Source organism: Thyridium curvatum (assembly GCF_004353045.1).
Source record: "Thyridium curvatum strain D216 chromosome Unknown NODE_30_length_408869_cov_84.441474, whole genome shotgun sequence".
Lineage (NCBI taxonomy): Eukaryota > Fungi > Ascomycota > Sordariomycetes > Thyridiales > Thyridiaceae > Thyridium > Thyridium curvatum.
Genome location: NW_022156785.1, coordinates 289496 through 312497, shown reverse-complemented (window position 1 = coordinate 312497; position 23002 = coordinate 289496). Strand labels below are relative to the sequence as shown.

The 23002-nt window shown below is 54.8% G+C and overlaps 7 protein-coding genes across 7 annotated transcripts; 4 read left to right on the top strand and 3 right to left on the bottom strand.

The window, feature by feature from the left end:
- Nucleotides 1-687: 687 nt before the first annotated feature.
- Nucleotides 688-1148, top strand: E0L32_005673 (uncharacterized protein; the record flags this gene model as incomplete). The annotated part of the gene is made up of 2 exons (XM_031140220.1): nt 688-708; nt 759-1148. 2 exons carry the CDS (start codon nt 688-690, stop codon nt 1146-1148), a joined length of 411 nt encoding a protein of 136 aa, XP_030995684.1.
- Nucleotides 1149-2132: 984 nt separating this feature from the next.
- Nucleotides 2133-2816, top strand: E0L32_005672 (uncharacterized protein; the record flags this gene model as incomplete). Its single annotated transcript, XM_031140219.1, has 1 exon — nt 2133-2816. One exon carries the CDS (start codon nt 2133-2135, stop codon nt 2814-2816), a length of 684 nt encoding a protein of 227 aa, XP_030995683.1.
- A 5196-nt stretch (nt 2817-8012) lies between these two features.
- Nucleotides 8013-12279, top strand: E0L32_005671 (uncharacterized protein; the record flags this gene model as incomplete). The annotated part of the gene is made up of 5 exons (XM_031140218.1): nt 8013-8207; nt 8272-8689; nt 8752-9494; nt 10602-10967; nt 11059-12279. The coding sequence occupies 5 exons, from the start codon at nt 8013-8015 to the stop codon at nt 12277-12279; spliced, it is 2943 nt and encodes a 980-aa protein (XP_030995682.1).
- A 471-nt stretch (nt 12280-12750) lies between these two features.
- Nucleotides 12751-13584, bottom strand: E0L32_005670 (uncharacterized protein; the record flags this gene model as incomplete). The annotated part of the gene is made up of 1 exon (XM_031140217.1): nt 12751-13584. One exon carries the CDS (start codon nt 13582-13584, stop codon nt 12751-12753), a length of 834 nt encoding a protein of 277 aa, XP_030995681.1.
- Nucleotides 13585-14174: 590 nt separating this feature from the next.
- E0L32_005669 (uncharacterized protein) lies at nt 14175-15312 on the top strand (the record flags this gene model as incomplete). Its single annotated transcript, XM_031140216.1, has 3 exons — nt 14175-14646; nt 14714-14922; nt 15112-15312. The coding sequence occupies 3 exons, from the start codon at nt 14175-14177 to the stop codon at nt 15310-15312; spliced, it is 882 nt and encodes a 293-aa protein (XP_030995680.1).
- A 21-nt stretch (nt 15313-15333) lies between these two features.
- E0L32_005668 (uncharacterized protein) lies at nt 15334-19790 on the bottom strand (the record flags this gene model as incomplete). Its single annotated transcript, XM_031140215.1, has 2 exons — nt 15334-16685; nt 16745-19790. The coding sequence occupies 2 exons, from the start codon at nt 19788-19790 to the stop codon at nt 15334-15336; spliced, it is 4398 nt and encodes a 1465-aa protein (XP_030995679.1).
- Nucleotides 19791-20730: 940 nt separating this feature from the next.
- On the bottom strand, nt 20731-22764 carry E0L32_005667 (uncharacterized protein; the record flags this gene model as incomplete). Its single annotated transcript, XM_031140214.1, has 5 exons — nt 20731-20772; nt 20828-21132; nt 21242-21640; nt 21718-22336; nt 22468-22764. The coding sequence occupies 5 exons, from the start codon at nt 22762-22764 to the stop codon at nt 20731-20733; spliced, it is 1662 nt and encodes a 553-aa protein (XP_030995678.1).
- Between the last annotated feature and the right edge of the window lie 238 nt (nt 22765-23002).

Genomic DNA, 23002 nt, shown 5'->3' with positions numbered 1-23002 from the left:
GCTTCTCCCGGTCTTGCCTTGCAGTCCTGTCTGCAAGCTCCGACAAACGTGCTCTTCAACAGGCAGTCCGGAACTCCCTCTGTGCGCTGCTGCATGACCCATCAAAACAGCCGCGAATAAAAATATCCTCACTGTGTTGGCTAATGTATGCCACTCGATACAAAACGAAATTTCGACCCGGTAATCGAAGTGGACGACACTGATTTTGTATTATGAAAGTAGGCCCTGCTCACCAAGATTGACATGACAAGCTGAGAGCTCAATGTGGGCTCTCTTGTCCCTCTCCCTATTTTTCTCCTCTGGCCTGCTTCCTTCAATTTCAACCACTCCAGGTGTTCTAGAGTCCTGCATTCTCGAATCTCCAGGTGACCAGGTTCGTTCCCGGCAGCGATCCGATATGAGCAGCGTCTCTTGTGACTCTGCGGTGGACATCACGAGGAGTCAGAGGTTGAAGAAACCTAAAGATGTCTCTAGCATACTTAAGGGTGTAATAAATCTAGGATGATGGAGCGGGCTTGTAGTCTGATACTATAGTTGCTGAAAGCCAGGAGCAATAGAAAGTTAGGAGTCGTCTAGATGAGATGGTTAATAGACTTAAGATAACTAAATAGAGCCTTAGATAAGTTATGCTTAACAGTACTGACATAAAGGGCTATAATCAGAATGAAGTAGATAGGGCAGATAGACATGAACTTGTCAGGCAGCTATGTGAGGGTGTGCTCTTTATTGTCATTCTTTTTGCCTTTAGTGTATCTTAGAACGATCTTGATGTAGATGTTCTTATCCTACAACATGCAGACCGAGACATCTCTCCAGCAGATACAGAGCAGGTCACCGTTGGAGTCTGCATAACCGCTGGAGATAGCCATGTCGCCGGCTCTGGTTCTGAAGGCAGGCTTACTTGCACCGAGCGACAGGGAATCAAGATCAGGCCTAAACCGGAGACTGTCGTCTCCAAGCGACTTGAAATGACTCAACAACTCGCCGCCATATTCCATAAGCAACAGGACGCCACCCAGAGCGCCCCTAAGAACACTGTCGACCAGGAGAGCACCCCCTGGAAGAAATGCATCACCTGCACCAAGCCCCGACCTTCCACCGACTTCCAGAAGGATTCTGATGTCGATAATTTCTGTGTAAACCTTTAAAAAGACCCTCTTCCCCAGGTCTATATAGAATATAGTCAAGCTTAATCAGACAAGGACTTCATCTCTACTCGAGGACATAAACTATGACAGTGTGGCATCTATATAGCTACCACCAAGCCCTAGCCTCAATCTAAGACTTAGGTCATTAAGATAGAGACCTCTTATATTATTGTTAACGCTAAGCCAGAGAAAGCGGTCAAGTTCACCTATGAAATTAATGATGATACAGACATTATTAAAGGTGAGTGGGTTCTTGACCAGGCATAGAATGGCATTTAGGATCAGGATATGGAGGATGCAGACGGATGGTAATGGATTTGCTTTTTACATTGACGTTTTCGCAAAGACGGCCTTCACACATGAAGGATCGCAAATTTTGGAAGGATCTGTTGATCAGGGAGGATGTTGTTTTCGTTGGTCAATCGAGGACGATTGAGGTTGGATGTAAATCGCGGGGAACTGACCACACTCACAAGAGCGTATGTATCAAGTCCAGGAACACGCTGAAGCAACGACACGCTGACCTTTCTGCAGCCAACAGATCGATGAGCATGATGGTATGAAATGTGCGCAAGTTGCCAACAAGAAGGTAAGACCCCGCCCCTTTCCTTGAGTGCCACTACTAAGGTAACCATCATTCAGCATCCATGGTACACGATAGCGAATGCCACACCTGCCTGCCTGCTTTGCATGCGTGCATGTGTGGTGCATGCATGATGGATCCATCCTACCTTGCCTTTCTCCGGGAGGGTGTGTGCGTCTTTCCGAACCATGCTGGCAAACTCACTCTTACTTGCGCAACTTACTTTTCACGCGCGCGGGAACGACCATAGAACGAATCCATGTCTTGTCTATATAAGTTTCAGATGATCCCCCCTCTGCGGAACGAGTTTTTGATCTCGAGCATCCACCATCATTCAATCAGCTATTCTTCCAATCATCCATTCTCTTCGCGGACCAAGTCTCGTCCACACTCTCATTACGATGGCCACCAGAACGGCTCGTACCTTCCCCGTCAACAGGCCTCTCCTTACTGGAAGGGCTTTGTCCTCAATATTCGCTCCCCGCATGCCCCGCATGCTACGGGCTTACCACATACAGCCACAGCATCAAACCACCAGCCTCGAACAAGCGCGTGCAACTCAGACAAGGCTGCGTCAGGAGATGATAGCTCAAGATGCAAGGATACAAGAACGACTCCGTGCCCTACACACAAACGGTGTCCAAGCTCCCGTCTCTGAAACCCAAGAGCTACTCCTGGAACACTTTCGGAACGCAACAAAGAATCTTCATGATCATCTCGAGGCCTCGGACGCACTTCTTCAAAATCATGTTCATGTCTCAGAAGATCGGGTTCAGAAGCGTATTCAGGTTGCGGAAGATCACATTCAGAAGCATGCTCAGGCCAAGGAAGATCGCCTTCAGGAGCGTCTTCAGGCCGCAAGCGACTCGCTTCAGGAGCGTCTTCAGGAGCATCTTCAGGAGCATCTTCAAGCCGCAAGTGATTCGCTTCTGGAGCGTCTTCAGGCTATGGATACTGGAAGGTTCGCGGACGGAGAACGCTGGCAGCTCATTGTCCAGCATCTCGATCAAGAGCGAAGAAGAGCCAAGGCACTTGAGGCTATGCCCTGGTACCAGAGGGCATGGGCCAGTCTCGATGCCAAGTAGGTCTTGGGCATCGCCATTTCTTTGGTCTTGAGTCTGATGGTATTATACACACACACACCTGCATTAAGTCAGTCTCATACTAACTTTGACAACACTAGGGTATGAGATACCAATGAAATCGGAAAAGCTACGGTTCCAATTCCGACAAGAAAGCAAGGAGATCGGGTGGGGGAGCATGGAGAGACCAAGCGATGGTTTATATTACTTGCAGAACTGTGTCTGGCATTTCAAGATAATTCCTCTAGCGTACAATGAATAACCAATAGTGGTATTCCCTGTTTCATGCATCCAGCAACCTCATTTCCTGCCGATACCAAGTACAGGTTCGAGAGTGGCTGGTGATTGCCATTGGCGTCGATGTTAATAGCATGTCGCTCTCCACAAACACCCACTTGTCCAATGACTGCGGCACGTCGATGATCACGATCAGTGCCTCCGCAAACATCAAGCTCGAAATCAAGCTCTTCATCCATATCACCTAGCTCTTTTCTATCGGTTCTAGGGAGAACGGCGTCTAAGAGGGTTGGACAAGCCCTATAGAGCTTTTGCAGCTTGCTTGTCAATTCAGCATCCTTCCAGAAGAAGGCGTTGCACAGTGCAAGACAGGTAGTGATCTGCTGTATGTTGGCCTTTACCAGCAGGGGCTTCTCGATATTTGAGTAGTTAGTCTCATACACCTTCTTCTTGAACCACCTAGATAATAGTAAGTATTTTGCTTATGGATTAAAGGTCTAGTTGATCTTACCTATACTAATTCACACCCAGCAGGGTGTTCATATTAACAGGCAGAGCATACTCATCATGAATCAGGCCATAGTGAGAACCAAGGTGGTCATTCAGTCGGGTTATGTCGTGTCGGTACTAAGTGGCTCGTGTCGGTGCTTAGAGTGACTCCTCCTCGACAGTTAGGAGAGGATCATCTTGTGTTGGGCCAGGGTCTCCAGGACGTAGAGGCGGTGCCATGCTGCCAGCGGCACGGGCTTGAGTGGGTGGAACAATGGCTGGCTGCTTTCCCTTGCCTATATCTCTAGGAGCATGGCTACTGAATTGGCTGTGGGCGTGAGGGTTGTTGATGATTGACTGCGAAGTAAATTGGCAGAGAGGCTGGAATACATGTCGAGTCGCAAAGACGTGGTCTATCAAGCTGAGTTGATTGGTTGGCGATATCTTAAGACCTATAAGCAAGCTATTGGACTTTGCCAACTTTATGAAGGCGTTGACCATGAAATTGATAATATTATCTGGAGATCTATTAAGGGAAGTGCTATTGATATTAAGAGCATTCTTAGACATCCTTATATACTGGCTTGCTATAGCCATAAAGTTCTTATGGATGAACTTCAGATGAAGCTAAGAGTGAAGCAGACTAGGAATGATGACCGACCATTAAGTATGGATAGCTAGTGAGTAGCTCTTGAGATGATGTAGTGGCGACTAGAGACGCTTCCAGTCAGATGGAGAAGGCCAGATTCACAGGACCTTACTGTACTCCGCTCTATCATTAATGTCAAGAATAGTGTTAATAAACAGGCTATATATCAGCTCTATCATGCCTTAATACTCTGAATGGGCTGGGTCGGGGGGACGACTCATGATGATGTCGAGAGCAGAGCTGACATAGACCAGTGCAGGCTCTTTATTACTGAGTCCTCACTATATAGCATACTCCTGCTTAGAGACGTTTATTCATTGAAGACTGAGTGCCTTCTGCATCTCTAGTATTTGATGATGATATCGACCATATATAACAATATTAAAGTCAAGAATGTCACTTAGATTGCCCGACTTGATTACAGTCTGTCCAATAAAACACTATCGACAGTACTTATGGGCCTTTAGTCCTTGAAAAGCACCGTTCTTGTCCTATTGGACCATATCTACAATGTACGAGATGGTTGGAACATAAAGCAGGACAGGCTTATTGTTAACAATGGCATCAACACCACGATCAAGCTCTCCAAGACATTGGAGAGCACGAATGGTATCATTAAAGTTCGAGCCATGGGGACTCAGTGTCAAGGGGAAGATATTGGCAGGTCGATACGGGCACTGCCGTCAAGTCCGGCGGGGATCGCGTAACAGGCAGATTGGTGTTATCCCAAGCCTCGAACATTTCTCGGCCATAGGTCTCGATCTCTAGGTCAGTACGGATCGGATGGGTGTGACAAAGCGGAACCATCATGCCCTGGTCAACATCCCAGACTTGGTAGATGAAGATTGACTTTCCCTCCATCTGAGCTGACGGCGAGTGGCTGTATTTAGGATGCAAAGTGGTGTGGCTCTGAAGCATTGATCATTGGGTAATCTACCTAGCCATCCTCTCGGAACGGGCCCGTCGAGGTTGGTTTTGGAGCGCCCATTGCTGGCGCCAAGTTGGTCTGCATTGGCGCTGAATGATAAGGTCAGTTCCGTCGATTTGCTTCTTACGAGTGCTTCTTTTTGTGATGGGCTTGATGTCGGCGGCTGAGGGGTTTTCTCCTCAATGGGCTCTTTGCAGGTAGGCAAGAGGAGGGCAGCAGAGAAAAGTGCCATTACACCACTTACGAAGTAGATACAGACGAAGAGGACCATTCCTCGTTCAAGACTATTCGAAAACAGTGTAATTTCCTGCTCGGCATAGCCCTGTGTATGGCCCGTACTACTCGAAGGAGCAGTCATTGTTCCAAGCTTAAACCCGCGTTCAGCGTTGGAGTTGGACCCACGGCCCAAGACATGCATGTGCATGCACTTGTGCATTTGGAAGACAACGGAACCAACGGCCAACGAAAAAGCAAAGAGCTGGACGCGAGGGATGGATTAGACCAGCGCACAATGTTGGTCGCTGCATAAACAAGGTTAGCACTGGTCCAACGTCCCGTCTGTGCAGATCGGATGGTGTAGTTCGAGTAGCGTAAGCAGCCCCAGGATGCGTTCCACGACAGCGGCAGGTTTGGCAACCTGTCCAACCACCTCCCGTGGACAACACGAGCAGCATCACGCAGCGTCGACGGTTCCCCGCCAAACTCGCCTGTGTTGTAGGTCCAGGCCGACTTGTAGGTCCAGGCCGACGCCGTGGCCCACTGCGTTTGCGTTCAATTCTCCCTTTTCCCAAGAGACAGAGAGGGCAACTCGGCCGGATCACATGTTCGGATCCCGTCACCCACCCTTGATAATTCGCGAGTCGCACCAAGTCAGAGCTGGGCTCAATAGCTGAAAGGGTGCAGCTGCACTGCTGCAGCCACCTCCAGTAGTGCTGCGCTAAAATAGGTCGTTTGGTGGCAAGCAGGAGGCTCGGAAATGGATGAGCTGGAGGTCTGCATCCAATGTGCAATTGCACAATTGCAACACGCACAGACAGTGGAGGTTGGCTTGGGGCTGGTGGGGGCCTGATCTCACTTCTTGATCGACACTACAGGGGTGCCTGCTCCGGGATCGATGGGGTGAGGGGTCAAGTTGGTCTTGTCTTGGGGGTTCATCCACGACAAACCCGACGTCACTCGAGCGAGCCAGCCTCGTCGGCGCCTAACCACATCCATCATACCTATTTTAACTACCCCTTTGCTCTCCACAAGCTTTCGTCTTCTCTTCCCATTCCCATTTCCTACCTCCGCTAAAGGCTTCGTCTCCTCTTGGCGGCACCAAGCACAGCACCGTCGACCAGACAAATCATATTTCGATTGCATGACTTGCCTCTCTCGGTGGCTTCCATTCATCTTCATCAGCCAGCCACCCGCAGTCCTCGAGCCTGACCTCGACACCAAGCTCGAGCCAACAAGTGTGTGATACCGCACCCGACCTCCACATCCGGGCCTCCCTAACACGAGACCAGAAAAGACCCTCCTTGTCATGGATCCAGTCAGTATCGTACCGGTCCTGGACCCCGACGTCGAGACAACTAGACAAGACCTTTGTTCGATCTCCACTCTCGACCTCGAATTCAAGCCACCGCTCACTGAAATGGCAAAAAACCTCTGTGCCCATAATACATCACATGGCTGTGAAAACGGAGCAGAATCTTGGGAGAAGCTCTGTCCTGTTTGCCAAAAGAGAAAGTGCTCATAAGAGCTTCGCTGGGAAATCGTGCAAGAAGGGTACCTACCTAGGTATCAACTAGGGTCCAGCTGCCCTTTGAAGTGTCCAATTTTTTTCCCGGAGGAACGACGGGAGGACGGAAACACGTATCTTGTTCGACCATTGCTTGATCATTGATGTATCTATCTAGGTATCATTCATCCATTCCTTTCAATGTGACGGATCAATAAGGTACTTTCGGGGCCCTTGCTCGTTTCCACTAGGTAGGCTGCTGGGCCACCATTACGGTGGATGCCTGTCCCACTTCGGAAGGCCTTTGCCTTGCGGGGGGACGGCGCTTGTGTTAGCGTGGCGCCCGGTGCTTGGAGCTATGGCTCCCTCGGCGGCGCCTTTTGCCTCATCTTGCACGAGTCAACTCGGCGGGAAGATAGCCTTTCTAGCTAGCACGTAGGTGCATATTCAATTGTTCGTTTTCCTACCTCCTCCCAAGCAGCTAACCGCCTTCCAATCTTGGTCGTCGCGGATGAAGTGGTGTGTCTCCGCTTGGGGCGTTCATGGCAAGCGGCGCGGCCCCCCTTCTGCCAAGACATACATCTCTTAGCTTTCCGGAGGGCGGAGCTCGACGCATGACTCCCTAGTCCGAGTTTCCCTGTGTGCTTCTATGATGGAACAGCAAAGGTTAGGTGCTGCTGGTTGCCTTATCTGGCTTTCCTGCTGTGGCTCCGGCTTCTGACTAGCATGCCCCGTCTTCTCGTTGCCCCCCCTCCGGCCAAGAAGCCGCCGGGATGTTTGACTCGACCGTTGAGGTCCTCGAACTGCTAGCCTGGACGCACTTACACTACCCTGTCCATTCCTGTAATCTCGGTGGCAATGGGCTACATACATCGATGGAGATGGCTGGCTGAATACATATTCGAGCACATGGCATCTCCCCCGTCTCCGGACCTTGTTCTTCCCTCTTCTTCTCATCTCATACTTCTATTCAGTTACAACAGCCCACGCCGTATCACGTATCAAACCTTGCCCGTGGGTGCTCAGTACTGTAGCCATACAGGACAGCAGTGGCAGAATCAGCTGCACCCCGTTTGCTCAACAGCATAATTCGCTGTTCAACCGTCTTGTTTCTGGCAGAGTGTCCTCTTTTTTGAACGGAACATTTCCCACTGAAAACAGCAAACCGCAGCCATGGGCTTGCTGCCACTCAACTACCGGCGCCCGGCGCTCGTGAGAGACAATGGCCAATCGTCCAGCACCTCTTCTGCATCGTCGAACAACAGTGGTGCAAGGACCGGGTCGGCTGACTCTATGACATCCGGCTCGTCTGCGGGCATTCCCAATGCCCTCTCCTTCAACCGCATCATGGACGGCGGGACTTGCCCAGTAAGTCTTGGAAACCATGCAGTGTCTTCTCCAACAACCTCTCTGCTAAGCAAGACCGGCACAGCCCTGTACAGTTCGTGACTTCATGAACTACTTGATCTACGTGGAGAGGTCGGCAGAGAACCTTCAGTTCTTCCTCTGGTACCGCGACTACGTCCGGCGCTTCGCCGAGGCTGACACGTCCGACATCGCGCTGGCGCAGGAGTGGACGCAGGCTATGGAGGACGAAGCCGTGGCCAAGATCCAGAAGGACCACGTCGAAAAGCTACGGAGACAACCTCCCGCGGCTGCCATCTTCAAGGGCACGGATTTCGAAAAGGGCGAGCAGTCGGCTGCGCACTCCGAGGGCGGAGATCCCTTCGGCACGCCTCCAAGGTCGCTGGGGGGAGACCAGGACTCGTACCTTTCCGGCTCCCGGATGACTGGGACATACAGGGAGCAGGCAAGCGAGGCCTTCACCCAGGCCGGCATCAAGCAGCCTTGTAAGTGAGAATCACGACCCTTGGGACATGGGCGGCTTGCTACGAAGCGTTTCTGACCAAAGTCTTCCCGAGTCACCAAGTCACCATCCAGCCGTTCCGGGGAGAGATCGACCGCGTGATCGCAACGTACATCATGGACGACGCCCCGCGCCAGCTGAACCTGTCCTCGCGGGACCAAAAGGCCGTCCTCGCGGCCCTGGCGTACACGACCCACCCGTCGGCCCTGCGCACGACGGCCGCCGGCATTGAGGCCACGCTGCGGCACCAGGCGCACCCCAACTTCATCCGCTGGTCCGTCTGCAACGGCAACCCGGCGCGTGTGTGCTTCGCGCGCGCGCTGGGCGCCTCGACGGTCGCGCTCGCCACGGCGGCGGCGCTGGTCCTGACGCTGTCGCGCGCGGGGCGCGGGTACCGCGCCGTCGCGGCCGTGGGCTGGGCGCTGGGCATGGCGACGCTCGTCGCGGCGGGCAAGGGCATGTGCGTCGTGCTGCACGGCTTGCACCACCGGCACGTGCGGCCGTGGGAGCTGTTTGAGAGCGACGACGAGGACGGCGTCGGCGGCGGCGGCGGCGGCGGCAGCGAGGCGGAGAAGGGCAAGATGCGGAAGGGGCCGGCCGCGTCGTCGTTCGACTCGTTCGGCAGCGGCAACAGCTACGAGGAGGAGCCGTGGGTGATCCGGTACCGGGAGAGGAACGTGGTGCGCAAGATCTTCGACCGCGAGGTGTGGATCCGGGAGCCGGCGCTGCGGCAGATCCAGGACACCATCTTTGTGCAGGCGGTGCTGGGCGGGCTGCTGTTCGCGGGGGTGATGTGTGCTATTTTTGTCCCTGTTCCCGGTGGTGGGTTCTTCTGATGGATGGGTATCGTGGGAAGAGTTGTGTGGGAGGATTTTGTTTCCTCTGGAAGGTCGGCTTGATACTGGCATTGTAGATGGTTTCCCGGGTGGGACAGAGGAGCATTCGGAGAATGTATGCTTAGAAAAGAAAATACGGGGTCCGAGAATGTACGGAGTTATTGATTCGGAAGAGTTCTTATTCAATGCCTCTTTCTCTTGACTTTATTGGGTTATAATCTACAAAGGCAGTTACTTGAAGCCAGCCCTTTGATGATAATGCTTGAACTACACGTACACGGCGGTCCAGATCACCTCTGCAACGGTGTGGAATGTCGAGGCAAGTACATCTTCAGACTGCAAGGGGTTCCTTCCTTACCACTCACTCATATCCTTCCTCCTTCTTCCCACCTCTACCATGGGAAAGAATAACACCGAGCAGGTTCTTTGACAGCAGGGTCGTACCGAGATGCCATCCGTGCTTCCTCCATGGGATCCGGCCTGACTAACACCCTGCGTCGCCCAATCTGCCTCGGCACCGGCGGATGCCCTATTTGGTCCTGTAACGTGGTGGGCGGGCGCCTGTCAGACTCCGCGCTGACTCCACAACTCCGGCCTCGGGCCAAGGGCAACAGCGCTGTTGGCTCTCAACTGGCGGGGGCTTTTTTGGGGAGGCTCCTCCTCTCCTCTCAACACATCGTCCACTGCGGGGATTAAAATACCTGTAAGCTTGTCGCCGGCTGTTATCGATAAAGAAAAAATAAGAAAAACCCCAGTTCTTGCACGGATGTAGCGCATGTGAGGATATCTACACCGTACATGTCAGAATGTCAGGCTGAGGAACCGCACATTTTCATTTTATAAAATCGCAGGCTGCCAAGGGTTGCCGCGCGTTCCGCTCCATGGAAACAACAGCGAGGGCATCACCAGCACTGTCAATGCCTCCCTGAGCCCAAGAAACGCATCGAGGGTTCCCCGTGATCGCCCATACGCACACACGCGACTCAACGGCGGCTGAACCGCTAGCTAGCAGCATCTGGAGCGCTGAGGGGTGGCTCTGGCCCTACTAAACCTTCCTAGACCGAGGTCCCCCCTCCACCAACAACCGCCAACGGAAACCTCACCAGCCCCAATCCTGCTGTTCTGCAAAGGACCAGGACCAGGACCAAACACCGCCAGCTCGTCATGGTGGCTCCGGCAGAGTCAACGGCCTCGAGGCCGGACGCCGACCGGCCCCAGACGGCGACCACCACGGCCGAGATTGACAGCACCATTGCCCATCCCGGCTCCGTGCGCATCAACGTCAAGGGCGCATTCATCGTCGACCAGGTCCCGGGCTCTCCAACCGCTGGGCCCGGCGGCCGCAACGGCTCGCCAGACAACCACCAGACCAAGGACATCCGGCTGCCAAACCATACGGCAGTCGTGTCGCATGTAGCCATTGATGTAAGTGTTTGCCTGCTGCTGGGCCGCATTTCCCTGGGAGGAAGTAAAAATATTCTGCGGCTGACCTTTCCCCCTCTTCTCTCTCATACAGATCGGTGGCTCTCTCGCAAAGCTCGTCTACTTTTCCAGAGAGGCAAACTCGACCGAACCCGGTGGTCGCCTCAACTTCATGAACTTCGAGACGGACAGGATAGACGACTGCATAGAATTCATCCGCGGTCTACGGGATAGACACCAGGCCCTCAATGGCTCCAAGCCGGGCGCCATGACGGTCATGGCGACTGGTGGCGGCGCCTACAAGTACTACGACAGGATCCGGGAGCGGCTCGGCGTCGACGTCCTCCGCGAGGACGAGATGGAGTGCCTGATCATCGGCCTCGACTTCTTCATCGCCGAGATCCCGCGCGAGGTCTTTACCTACTCCGAGACGGACCCCATGCACTTTGCGACCCCGAGCGACAACATCTATCCCTACCTCCTCGTCAACATCGGCTCCGGCGTCTCGATGCTCAAGGTCTCTGGACCCCGGCAGTACCAGCGCGTCGGCGGTACCTCGCTGGGAGGCGGTACCCTCTGGGGCCTGCTGTCCCTCCTCACGGGCGCCCGCAGCTTCGACGAGATGCTCGACCTCGCCTCCCGGGGCGACAACACCAAGGTCGACATGCTCGTGGGCGACATCTACGGCACAGACTATGGTAAGATCGGGCTGAAGAGCACCACCATCGCCTCATCCTTTGGCAAGGTCTTCCGCATGAAGCGCGAGGCCGAGGACGAGGCAGAAGACAGCGGCGGCCTCCACCAGCATCACGAGGGCGAGTACCACGCCGCCACGAACCCCGACGGCGTCGGCGCGGCCCCCGACCACCACCATTCTGCGTCGGCCACTGCCGCAACACCCCACGCCTCGTCGTCGTCGCCGTCGTCGGGGCCAGACGGCTTCTCCAGCGCCGACGTGTCGCGTTCGCTGCTGTACGCCATCTCCAACAACATCGGCCAGATCGCCTTCCTGCAGTCGCAGCTGCACAACCTGTCGCACATCTACTTTGGCGGGTCCTTCATCCGCGGCCATCCGCAGACCATGAACACGCTGAGCTACGCCATCAAGTTCTGGAGTAAAGGCAAGAGCCAGGCCTACTTCCTCCGCCACGAGGGCTACCTCGGCTCCGTCGGCGCCTTCCTCAAGCGCCAGCCGCCCAACTGGGGCCGGCGCGGCAGCTTCGAGGGCCAGTTCGAGACTAGGGTCAGCGGGCGCCTCGGGGAGCTCGTCGGAGAAGAGGCCGCCGCGTCCGCACCCGAGTCGGCGATTGTATGAGTATGGATGAAAGGAGGGAGCCGAGGGCTCTATACATATCCCTACATACATACATATATATAAACAGCGTGTGGGAAGGATATTCTGCGAGGCGGTGGAACAGGGCCCAACCCCAGAAAGGGGGACCCGTTTTATTGAGCGACGGCGTGGATGTGGATTTGTATATCTCACACAGCATTACTTCAGTGAGCGGCATCAAGAATATGCTGGTGCTTGAAGAGCGAGAAGCCAGGCCCCCTCATACAATGGATCGGGTTTAATAATAGAATGTTTTCCAGCACGTTGAAACCGAGCGCTGCGTTGCATCAAGATGTCTTGTGTGTGAGTGGTATCATTCAATATCGGTACAATAATCTCATCATCCGAGAACCTATGTGTCTCGTTTTTGTATGTACATGCCAGGCGGCACTAAGCTCGAGCTCTAGCGCCGCTCGCCGTATATGGCATCCGTTTCACCCTTTGTACTATTCTTCATCTCCTCGTGTTGTCTATGACCGCTTCCTTCTTGTCTCCGCCGCCTACCGTCCGCAGCGAGTCCGCCCGCGCCGCCGCGGCCTCGTCCCTCGCGCGCGCCGCGGCCTGGGCCTCGTGCCACTGGTCCTTCCACTTCTGCCTCGCCTCGGCGAACTCCTCCCTCATCTTCTCCTTCTTGCCCTCGTCCTTCTCGAGCCTGAGCACCCGCGCCACCCACTTGTCGAGCTCGCTGGCCGCCTCGCCGGCGCCGGCGCCCTCGCCGTCGTCGTCGTCCTTGCGGCGGAAGTAGACCTTGGCCAGGAACTCCTGCACCTCGCGCTCGGCCTCCTCCTCCGTCTGGGGCGCCTTGCCAGAGCCGTCGCCGTCGGGCCCCATGCCGAGCAGCTGCGCGCGGGCGCGGGCGCGCATCTCCTCGGCGCTCGAGACGTCAAAGGCGAAGGCCAGCCCCCCCGTCATCATGATGCCCCAGCTCAGGACGCTCAGGGTGGCGAGGTTGAGCGCCTCGAGGGCGATGAGGGGCCCGTCCGGGTCGCGGCGGGGGGCCGCGTCGGGCCGCAGGTAGCTCTCGTCGAAGAGCTTTGGGTAGGCGGCCGCCGTGCGGCGGCGGACGGCGCGGCGGGCGAGGAGGGTCGACCAGGTCAGGAAGCCGGCGCCGACGAAGAAGACGCCCAGCTGCTTGAGGGTGCGGGTGGAGAAGAGGGAGGAGGAGGAGGAGGAGGAGGAGGAGGGCGGTTGCTGTTGTTGTTGCGCGGGCGGTTGTTGTGGCTCGTAGAGTTGCGGCTGGGCCGGCGGGGGTTGTGGTTGTTGGGAATCTGAGGAGGATGGAGCCATCTTGGGATGCGTCTCTTTTGGTTTATGGTGTAACAGGGCTTTGGGAGGGCGAGTAGCTCCGGTTCTGGGCCTCGCACGAGAGGCGTTCTCGCGAGACGAATACCTAGAGAGGCAGCTAGGTGGCTTGTCGTAAGACTAAGGCACCTAAGGATGAAACTTGTCTCTCTCTATCGTGAAGGGGATGATGGACCGTTGTTGATGACGTCTGTGCTTGGCCCAATTGAGCATCAGTCTCGAGTCACTCCTCGTGAAAAACGTGGAGTCGAGAATGCGGAGAGAGAGGGAGAGAGATCGAGAGAAGCTTGGGTCCGTGGACTCCTCAAAAGTTCTCGAGCCATGTGGGTCCGGGGTTGCTCGGCGGTCAGGGGTTGTCGAATCCCGCCTACGGCCACTACTCCGTAACTAAATTTCCAGGGCCGTTTGTTTTAGTGGACCACGTTTGAACTAATCTCAGTACAACAATACTTGTAGAAACGGCGGCAATTTCAAAACGCTGGTCATTGGAGCAAAACTACGTTGATATCTTCAACTGTTCTCACTCAGCACTACGTAACTTGCTCGATCTCGAGATAGGTCCCCTCTCGGAAGCCATGGCAAAACCGGGAAAGGGAAAGGCAAACAACACGAGTGCTCAAGGCGCACAGACCACGACGACACCAGCCTCGTCATCAAGCTCTTCACCACCAAACTGGCCCGCATTCAAGCCACCCCTGCCCCTACCCGGCTTGTCGCTCGAGCTTGAGCCCCTGGTAGAAGACCAGATAGTAGTGGTCAGGAACTTCTGGCCGCGCTCGCTCTGCAGAGACTACGTCTCGTTTCTCAAGACCCTGCCGCTGGTGACGACGCCGGGCAAGCCCAAGAAGGGCGATGCGGTGCGTGTCAATGACCGCTTTGAGATCAACGATGCCCGATTCGCAGACAGGCTCTGGAGCCAGACCGGCCTGAAAGATGTCGTGTTGCAGGACGAGGAGGCTCGTCGGTTATGGGGCGGTGAGCCGGTAGGCCTCAACCCTCGCATCCGCGTATACAGATACTCAAAGGGCCAATACTTTGCTGCCCACTGTAAGCAGTCAAATCTCTCTGCTGTCGAACCACCCCAGGATTGTCCGAATAACACCCGTCTCTGCAGATGATGACTACAACGCCGTCACGGTCAATGACAAGCCGGCCAAGACGACATGGACCCTCCTTCTGTATCTCACCTCGGCTGCCGAGGGTTGCTCAGGGGGCGAGACGGTATTCTATCCCCATGACAGGATCTCCGCCAAGGAAGAGATTCCCGTCTCCCTCGAGACGGGTATGCTGCTCCTACACAAACATGGCGATGACTGCATGCTGGTATGTACAACAATGTCCTCTTCCAATCCGGCAGTGGTGTATGCTGATTCATCCGGCCATAGCACGAGGGAAGACAAGTCACGGCCGGAGAGAAATGGGTCTTGAGGAGTGACCTGTGTATTGCGAAATGATTAACTCTACCGCAAACCTGTGGCTTGACAACGAAGCCGTGTTGCCAAGCATCCGTAGGCTTTGGGAAATGGTGAAAGTCTGGATGAGCTATGGCACCTTGATCCCATCATCTTCTCGACTCCATCCCAATACATCGCCCCCATGCTACCCATCGCCGAGAATCCCATGATCGATCCGACACTAAGAATTGCCCTCCTTGGCTCTAATCAAACACCTCCCCAGAATCTCCTCTCTCAAAATGCCCCATTGCGCGTTTAGCCTCCTCGAAGTCGCCGAAGATCAGTCGCCAAACAGCCTTGCTGCCCTCTCTAGGACATTCTCCTCCTTCGATATGGTGATGACCTCCGGTTCGATCTCAAAGCTGTCATCTCCGTCGGATTCATCGGACGCAGGGACATCTTCAGCGACCAAGCCGGCTACGTCTTGTGTGCCATCCATGTTGGCCACTCCATTCGTCTCCTCCACTGGGGAGGATGTCTCCTGAATCTCAAGAGCTCCAGGCAGACCGGTTTCTGCAAGAGCTTCGCCAGTGACATTCGGCGAGGCCGACGATGCGGATGCCGCTTCATTTCGGCTACCACTCGCAGGAGGCTCATCAATGGACAGATCCACCAAGGCCTGGTTTTCCTTTGCCTCCTGTTCCGAACTAGGTGTACTCGAGCCTTCGACCTCTGCTGTGTTTTGCACATCGACCCGTGCTCCTTGGTCTTCTTGACCAGACACGACACTCTCAATGTCATCGTCCTCCTCGTTGTCCGAATCATGACTGAAGAAGTTGATGATCTCTCCACGGTGGAAGACTACTCCGCCAGCAGTGCGAACGTAGTCCATCTCGTTCACCTCGTCCACTCCCAGGCTTTCTGGAGTGTCCTCCGTCAGGCTCTCCGGACTATCGGCCGTAGCAGCATTGTCGATTTTTCCAGAGATACGCTTGAGCTCCGGTTCCGTCGACGACCCCGTGGCAATCTTGCCGAGCTCCTTGTGGAAGATCCACGGGAAGCTGATCAGCGGCATGGACTTGGCGTTCATCTTGCGCCTGTACACCCTGCCGCCGGAGCTGATGTTGTCTCGGTTGCACTCGTGTATGGCGATCCGCACCTCCTCCTGTGTGATCTTATACATGGCGGCCACAAAGTGGTGAAGCTTGTCGGGATCCTCCCTTGTGCCCCCCGCCGCCTTGACGCAGATGTCCTTGAAGCGCGCCTTGAGGGCCGAGGCCTCCCGGCTGACCTCCTCGGACTGCTTGTAGTCTGAACCGAACCGCGGCTTGGACAGGATGAACGAGGACCAGACCTCGAACTCGGTCTTGATCTCCCTCTGGCCCATGAGCTGCCTCATCGCCATGTCGTACCTCGACTTGATGCGCCGCGCCTCTTTCAGCATCTCATTCTCCAATTTGTAGCGCTTCAGGATCCTCTCGTCAAAGGGCATATCGTACGCGGGCTGGAAGTCGATAGTCTGCACCTCGTCATAGAGCTGGCCGAGTATCCGGCCCGAGTGGTAAGGCTTCTTGTGGCGTTTCTCCATGAAATGGGGCCAGTCTCTGGGGTTGAGGTACTTGGGCATCTGGGCCGGGTCACCTGTCTTGACGTAGTCGACCGCCTTGGAATGCAAAGCTGCGAGCTGCAGGCCTATTTCCCACAAGGTTTAGCTAATATGGATGAAATATATATCAGAACTGGTGACTCACATTTCGGATTCTTTGCTCCTCCATCCAGTCGATCTGCTTGGGCAAGATGTGCATGAGCAATTCTCGGAAGCGAGTCGTTCTTCATGTAGATAACGAAGAACCTCATGAGATCACCCAGTGTGACCTGATCAACCACCGGGGGCTTGGGGGCCGTATAATTCATAGGTGGGTAGTTCCACTCTGTCTGGGGCGGGATCAATTCCTCGTCCCAAAAGACAAAGTAGTCGTCGCCGTCTAGATCGCCTCCTGAGCACATTCCCGCTACGTCGCGATCGCCCTGGCTAGGCAGGACGACAACATCCCTCAGATGGCGAAGTTCGGGTACATCAACCGCCTCCACGACACGGATGTCACCGGGATGCAGCGAAGGGTTTCGACCCAGCACGCACAGGCCGTTGATCACCCTGTACTCTCCTTTGGCAAGGGGGTTGGGCACCTGAAGGAAGATTTGCGGGAGCTGACTTGGGTCACATCGAGCCTCTTGATCCGTCTCAGTCTGAGTCGAGTGGCCTCTCAAGGTACCCGTCTCATCGACGCAGCCTAGAAGAAAGGCACCATCTTCGACGGCTATTCTCGCCTTTTCTTTGATGAGTTTGACCGACCACGACCTCCAGAGACGAAGCAAACTCCAGACAAATGGCTCGTGCACATGCATGAATCCGTTCAAGACCATCTTCGCCATAGTCAATGTGGTCTGGTGCTCATCGACAGAACGAGATAGCTGAAAGACGGCTTCCTTCTCGGACTCCATGGCGCTATTGATACCGGACAGCTGCTTGCCTAGTAGGCGGTGGAATACGTGGCCGGGAACGCCCAAGCAGCTCAGGATGGTGATGCTCTGTCTATTGAGCGTCGGCGTCGAGAAAGAAGAGCATCGGATAACCTCTAGGCCGTTGAAAACAGCACCGGTGAACTTTTCCTGTGAAGGACGGATGTGCACTTCTCCCCTCTTCGCCACTGGCCAAGTTACCAACATACCCTTGCAGCCACCCATTCGGAACTGGAATGCGGAGGGGATATAGTCGAGCCGTAGATGGTTCGCAGCCATGCGCGCCCAGAAGGTAGAGATCTTGCCCACGCCATCTGTGAAGCAAAAGCCGTTCCTTGTGATGTCTTCAATGGTCACAAGCTGAGGGACCGAAAATCCAGGGATCAGTCGCGTCGTGGAGAAACACTGGCCGAGTCTTGCCGCGTATTTTGCAATGTTTTTGATATGGGAAAAGTCACCCATCCAATTCCTGATGTCTTCGCACTTGACGTGGTCAGTCTCGGCGAAGAAGAACGCACCGTTGTCGCGAAGCTGGGAGTTGCCCCAGGCGAGCAACTTGTAGTGGCGGTCCCCTATGCGGATACCATTCATCAAGCATCTGAAGATGCGGACGAAGATCTCGTCGTTCTTCTTCGCATCTACGGAGGCATTGACCCGACCCTCTGGTAGCTCATCTGCGAACTGAACGCGAAGAAACCGGTCCTTGAGGTCTTTGTACTCTCTCAAGACCCTGTTATTCGTTTCCACAGTCGGAGTGGTGAAGTAGATCGTAGTTGGGGTGAGAATAGCCTTCCTCACCAGAGCACAGTACTCCGGTATCGAATACTCCGTCACATTGGGGAAGTATGTGATCACGTCAATATCAGAGAAGATCTCTGATGGATTGAACACCCGTGTACCCCGTTCGGTCAAGAATTCAAGCATCATCCTGGCTTGATCCGCATCGAGGTGTGCAAGTTTCTGAACAAAGTCCTGGCCAATATTCTGTTCGAGAATTATCCCGCGCGAAAGGCAGACCTCTAGTTGGTATCGGACATCAAAACGCAGTGATGTGTGAGCAATCTGTCCCAGTAAGGCTACTGCCGAGCTGCTTGACTCAGCTGCATGAAGCGAGCCATCCAGCGTTTGGCGCAGGTCAGACTGCTTGCCAGCCACAACCTCAAAGCTGCTTGGGCTCGACGTCTTGATGTTGTAATCTCGTAGGTCACGCTCCAGGCTGGGCCATTCGGCAGCAGACTTGCTGTTCAGTTGAAGTCGGTACGTTGTCCATCTGCCGATATCAATGAACTGTTGGGTCTTGTCTAACGACACAACCGCATTCTTCATTGATGGTGGATCTGCCATGATGTTGATCTGTCGATGCCAAAGGTCCCAATCTATCCACGATAAGCGGTCGCTAGAATGTGTCAAGTCGATGCGGTCCATCTTGCGGTAGAAGAGGGGAGGGTGTTCCAAATGGATGACCAAGGCGATCCCACTCGCTTCTTGCTCCTGGCAAATGAGCTTCTTCAGCTGAGAAAAAGCGATCTCGGCTTTGTAATGATGTGTCGTGGTGGTGGCGCTTCCATCAAATTCATACGCCTCAATTTCCAGCTCAGCCCAATTGAGCGAGAATTCCAGGGACAGGCGCATGCGTCTGAAGTCAATGGATAGACGGCAAGCACCAGATGCTGCAGATGGCTGGATCGTCCGCATGCTCATCATGACATTTAGCTCGGAGAGGAGGCCGAATTGAATGCTCGAAAGGCTCAAGACAGATTTCGCCACGACTCGTCTGCCCACTGGAGTCAACACTCTCTCGTCAAAGGGTCTGAACCCGTGTCTGTCAATCTCAACACGGGCCTTCACCGCGGGGGCCTCGTGTCGAGGTATCTGCCAGAAACCAGACTGCCAGTAGTTGATCTTTGGGGGAGGCTCAATGCGTACTATCGCCGTTCCGCTTCTCTCGCCTTGGCGGTTCTCAAAGAGTTCGATAAAAGTCACATTGACCTTTCTTCGAAAGGAGTTGTGGATGTCCCACGTTGTCACATCAGGGGGGAGATTGGACAATCTCAATTTTAGGCTGCTGTATTGTTGCCATTGTGGTGCAGCTGGGGTTCGTCCCCTTGGATGCTGATTGATGCCGCCTCGAAATGCCGGGGGTCTTCTAGGGGCCGCACCACCAGCCTTCACGTGTTGATCAGGATAACTGGAAGGCTGGAGAGCACCTGTCGTAGCGGGTGCAGGAGGCGTCGGACCTGCAGCAGCACTGGCTGCACTCTCAGCAGGCTGTGACATGTTCAAGGTCCTCTGCTGTGTAGTATGAGCTAGATGGCTTTGGACATTTTTGAGAACAAGCCTCTTCTGTGATGGATGATAGCGACGCCTTGACACCCTGGGCGTGGTCGAGACGTCGAGATGAGGCAAGGAAGAGTGTTTGGGAAGCGCGTTGATTTGTCGGCGGAGACCTTTTGAGAAGTCGAATCTCAATAGCCACCAGCCAGTGACTTGTGAGCAGGGTAGAGTACTCCAGGTAGGTGAGGGCAGAAAGGGAAGGGTTAGAGTGAGTTTATGGTGATGATAAAATTTCACACGAGTATGGCTGCAAAAAGGGTGAAGAGTAGAAACGCGCAGCAGGCGAAGTGGGAAGAGGACAGAGCAGGCAGGAGCGCTTGAGAAGCCTCGCGCTTCCACTTTTTGGATGGGGAAAAACGATAAAAGAAATCGACCAGAACCAGCGAAGAGAAATCTGCTAGGATTCTGTCCGGTCGAGGGTAACGATCACAACATTTGTTTGTCGGCTTGTGGCAGCATTTAGGTGGCAGCCTATCAAGCAAATTTGAGAAAGCAGACGATCGGATGAAAATGAATGCAGTTAGTAGACGCAGCTGTATTGCACATCAAGTGGACTTCTTGAGTGACGAGAAGCAAGAAAGATGCTAAGAATGCCCCTGATGCAGATTTTCCCCTTTTCAACACATGCAGTCTGTCAAAAGGAGCAACATGCAAACAATGGAGAATGGAACCCACAATGCAATGGCCAAACAACCTTGACGTTCCACAAACCCAATCTGGCCGGCTCTCTGTCCTTACATTTTCAAGAACTCCAGATTTCTCCTCCTCCCCGGAACCATCACATCAAACCGGCGTCTGCCGGTCAAATATCTTGCCCGGATTCCTGGAGCAGGCTAGGTTAGCCACGCTGCACATACAAAGATGGCTTTGAGCCAGGAGAAACCTACATAATCCAGTACGGGTCCAGAGCGGCCTTGATCGCTTTCTATACAGGGTGTCAGCACCAAAACTCGTCGAGAAATGATACGAAAAGGACCTACCATGACTGCCAAGGTATCCGGACCAACCTCCCAGAGGAGCGACTCCTTCTTGCCCCAGCCGATGGAATGCTCTCCGGTGCACGTTCCCTCCATGGTGAGCGCCCGCTTCACCATGTTCTTGACGCACGTCTCGACCTTGTCCAGCTCCCCTTCGTTTTTGCGGTTGTACATGATGCTCTCGTGGAAGTTGCCGTCGCCTACGTGGCCCAGAATGCTGGCGAACAATCCCAGGTCGTCCATCTCCTTCTTGCTGACCTCGATGATGTCTGCTAGCCTGCTGAACGGCACAGCAACATCGGTACTCCCTTGGATGACAGCCATTAGCAAATAAACAAACAAAAAAAACCAAAAAAAAAAGAGGCCGATGCGGTCTCGAGGCATCACGACCGGGCCCCTGTTCCAAGAACTACTTACAGACTTCGTCGCCGTCCCTCCTCAGCGCCAGCATCGACCAGAGCGACTCCTTGCGCGCGGACCACAGCAGCTTCTGCTCCCGCGCGTCCTTGGCGAACTCAAAGTGGCTGCCCCTGTTGGCCTGGGTGATCTTCTGCACGTGCGCGATGTTCTCCCGGACGCCGGCCTTGGTGCCCGAGAACTTGAAGAAGAGCGTCGGCGCCTCCTGCCACACGCGCGGCGCCGTGGCCCCGCCGAGGTTCACGACCTTCATCTGCACCTCGTCCATGATCTCCATCGCGGCCACGGGGATGCCCGCCTGCATCACGCCGGCGGCCGCCGAGGCCGCGTCCCGGATCGTCGGGAACGTGACCACCGCCACCGAGAAGTCCTCCGGGATGACGGTGAGCTTGAGAGTTGCTGTTTTTCCCGTGAAGGTCAGTCTGTTGTTTCTCTCTTACTTCTGCCAGGCAGCTACTACTGCTACCCTCACGTACCTTCAGTCACGAGACCGAGTGTGCCTTCGGAGCCCACAAACAGCCCGTTGAGGTTGTAGCCCGCGGACGACTTGCGCGGCCTCTTCCGAGTCTTGATCACGGTCCCGTCAGAAAGCACGACAGTCAGGTTGATGACCCAGTCTTTCATGGTGCCATATCGAACGGCATTCGTCCCGGAGCAGTTGGTGCCGATCATGCCGCCGATCTTGGCACTCGGGCCCGGGTCGATGGGGAAGAAGAGGCCACTTCCCATCTTGGCGAGCTGCTCGTTGAGGTCCTGCCACCCGATGCTGGGCTGCACCACAATATCCATGTCCTCCTTGTTGAACTGGACGATCTTGTCCATGTAGGCGAAGTCAACACTGATGCCTCCGAAAGGCGCCGAGAAGTTCCCCTCGAGGCTCGATCCTCCAGAGTAAGGAATGATAGGGATGCGGTACTTGTGGCAGATGCGCGCTACCAGGGATACCTGCTCGGTGTTCCTCGGGTAAGCAACCGCCACAGGCAGGCCCTCGGGGTTTGCAGTCGACCATTCCGAGTACCCGTGAGCATGGAGGTCCTCTGGGTCAGTGGAGATGATGTCCTCCTCCCCCAGCTCGCGGCGGATCTCCTTCAAGGCCTAGGTTGCACAGTCAGATCTGAGCAGGAGCTAACTTCTCATAAGGGCTTCGCGAGCAGCTGGGAATATCACAAAGCGAGGCAGGCACGGGGAAATGAGTCATGATACTTCTTCGTTAGAGGAGCACATACCGTCTTCATCTCATGCATGCTCGCATACCGGGGCCGCGACGCGGAGCCGTCGAACAGCATCACTCGCTTGCCCGGCCAGTCACGAGGACCAAAGGCCGCGATGCCCCATCCTATAGCACCAGCAGCAACGGCTACGGCCATGACCTGTGAGCCCTTCCATCTCGAGGCCGCGGTCTTCGCACCCGAGGCACTGCCGTCCGCGGACCGGCGTGCGACAGAGGCGGTAAAAGTTCTCGTCGGCCTCACACACCGGCGCAGGGGTGCCGCAACCGACTTTGTGAACAAGTTGACAGACATCTTTGGCGGAGTATCTCTGTGCCGTTGCCTTTCCCCGTGGTGACTGGTGAGCTCCAGAACCTTGAGACACTAGGATACCGGCTTACTCCACTGTTGAATGGGTTATGTCTCCTTGACCAGGCACAGTACCTCGCCTCTCGAGTACTTGGAAGAGGATGAGGTGGTATGAAGCCAAGGGGAGGGAAATGTGCTCAGCTACACACTCCCGAGCACGTATGCCGTCTTCGGCGTCCCCACG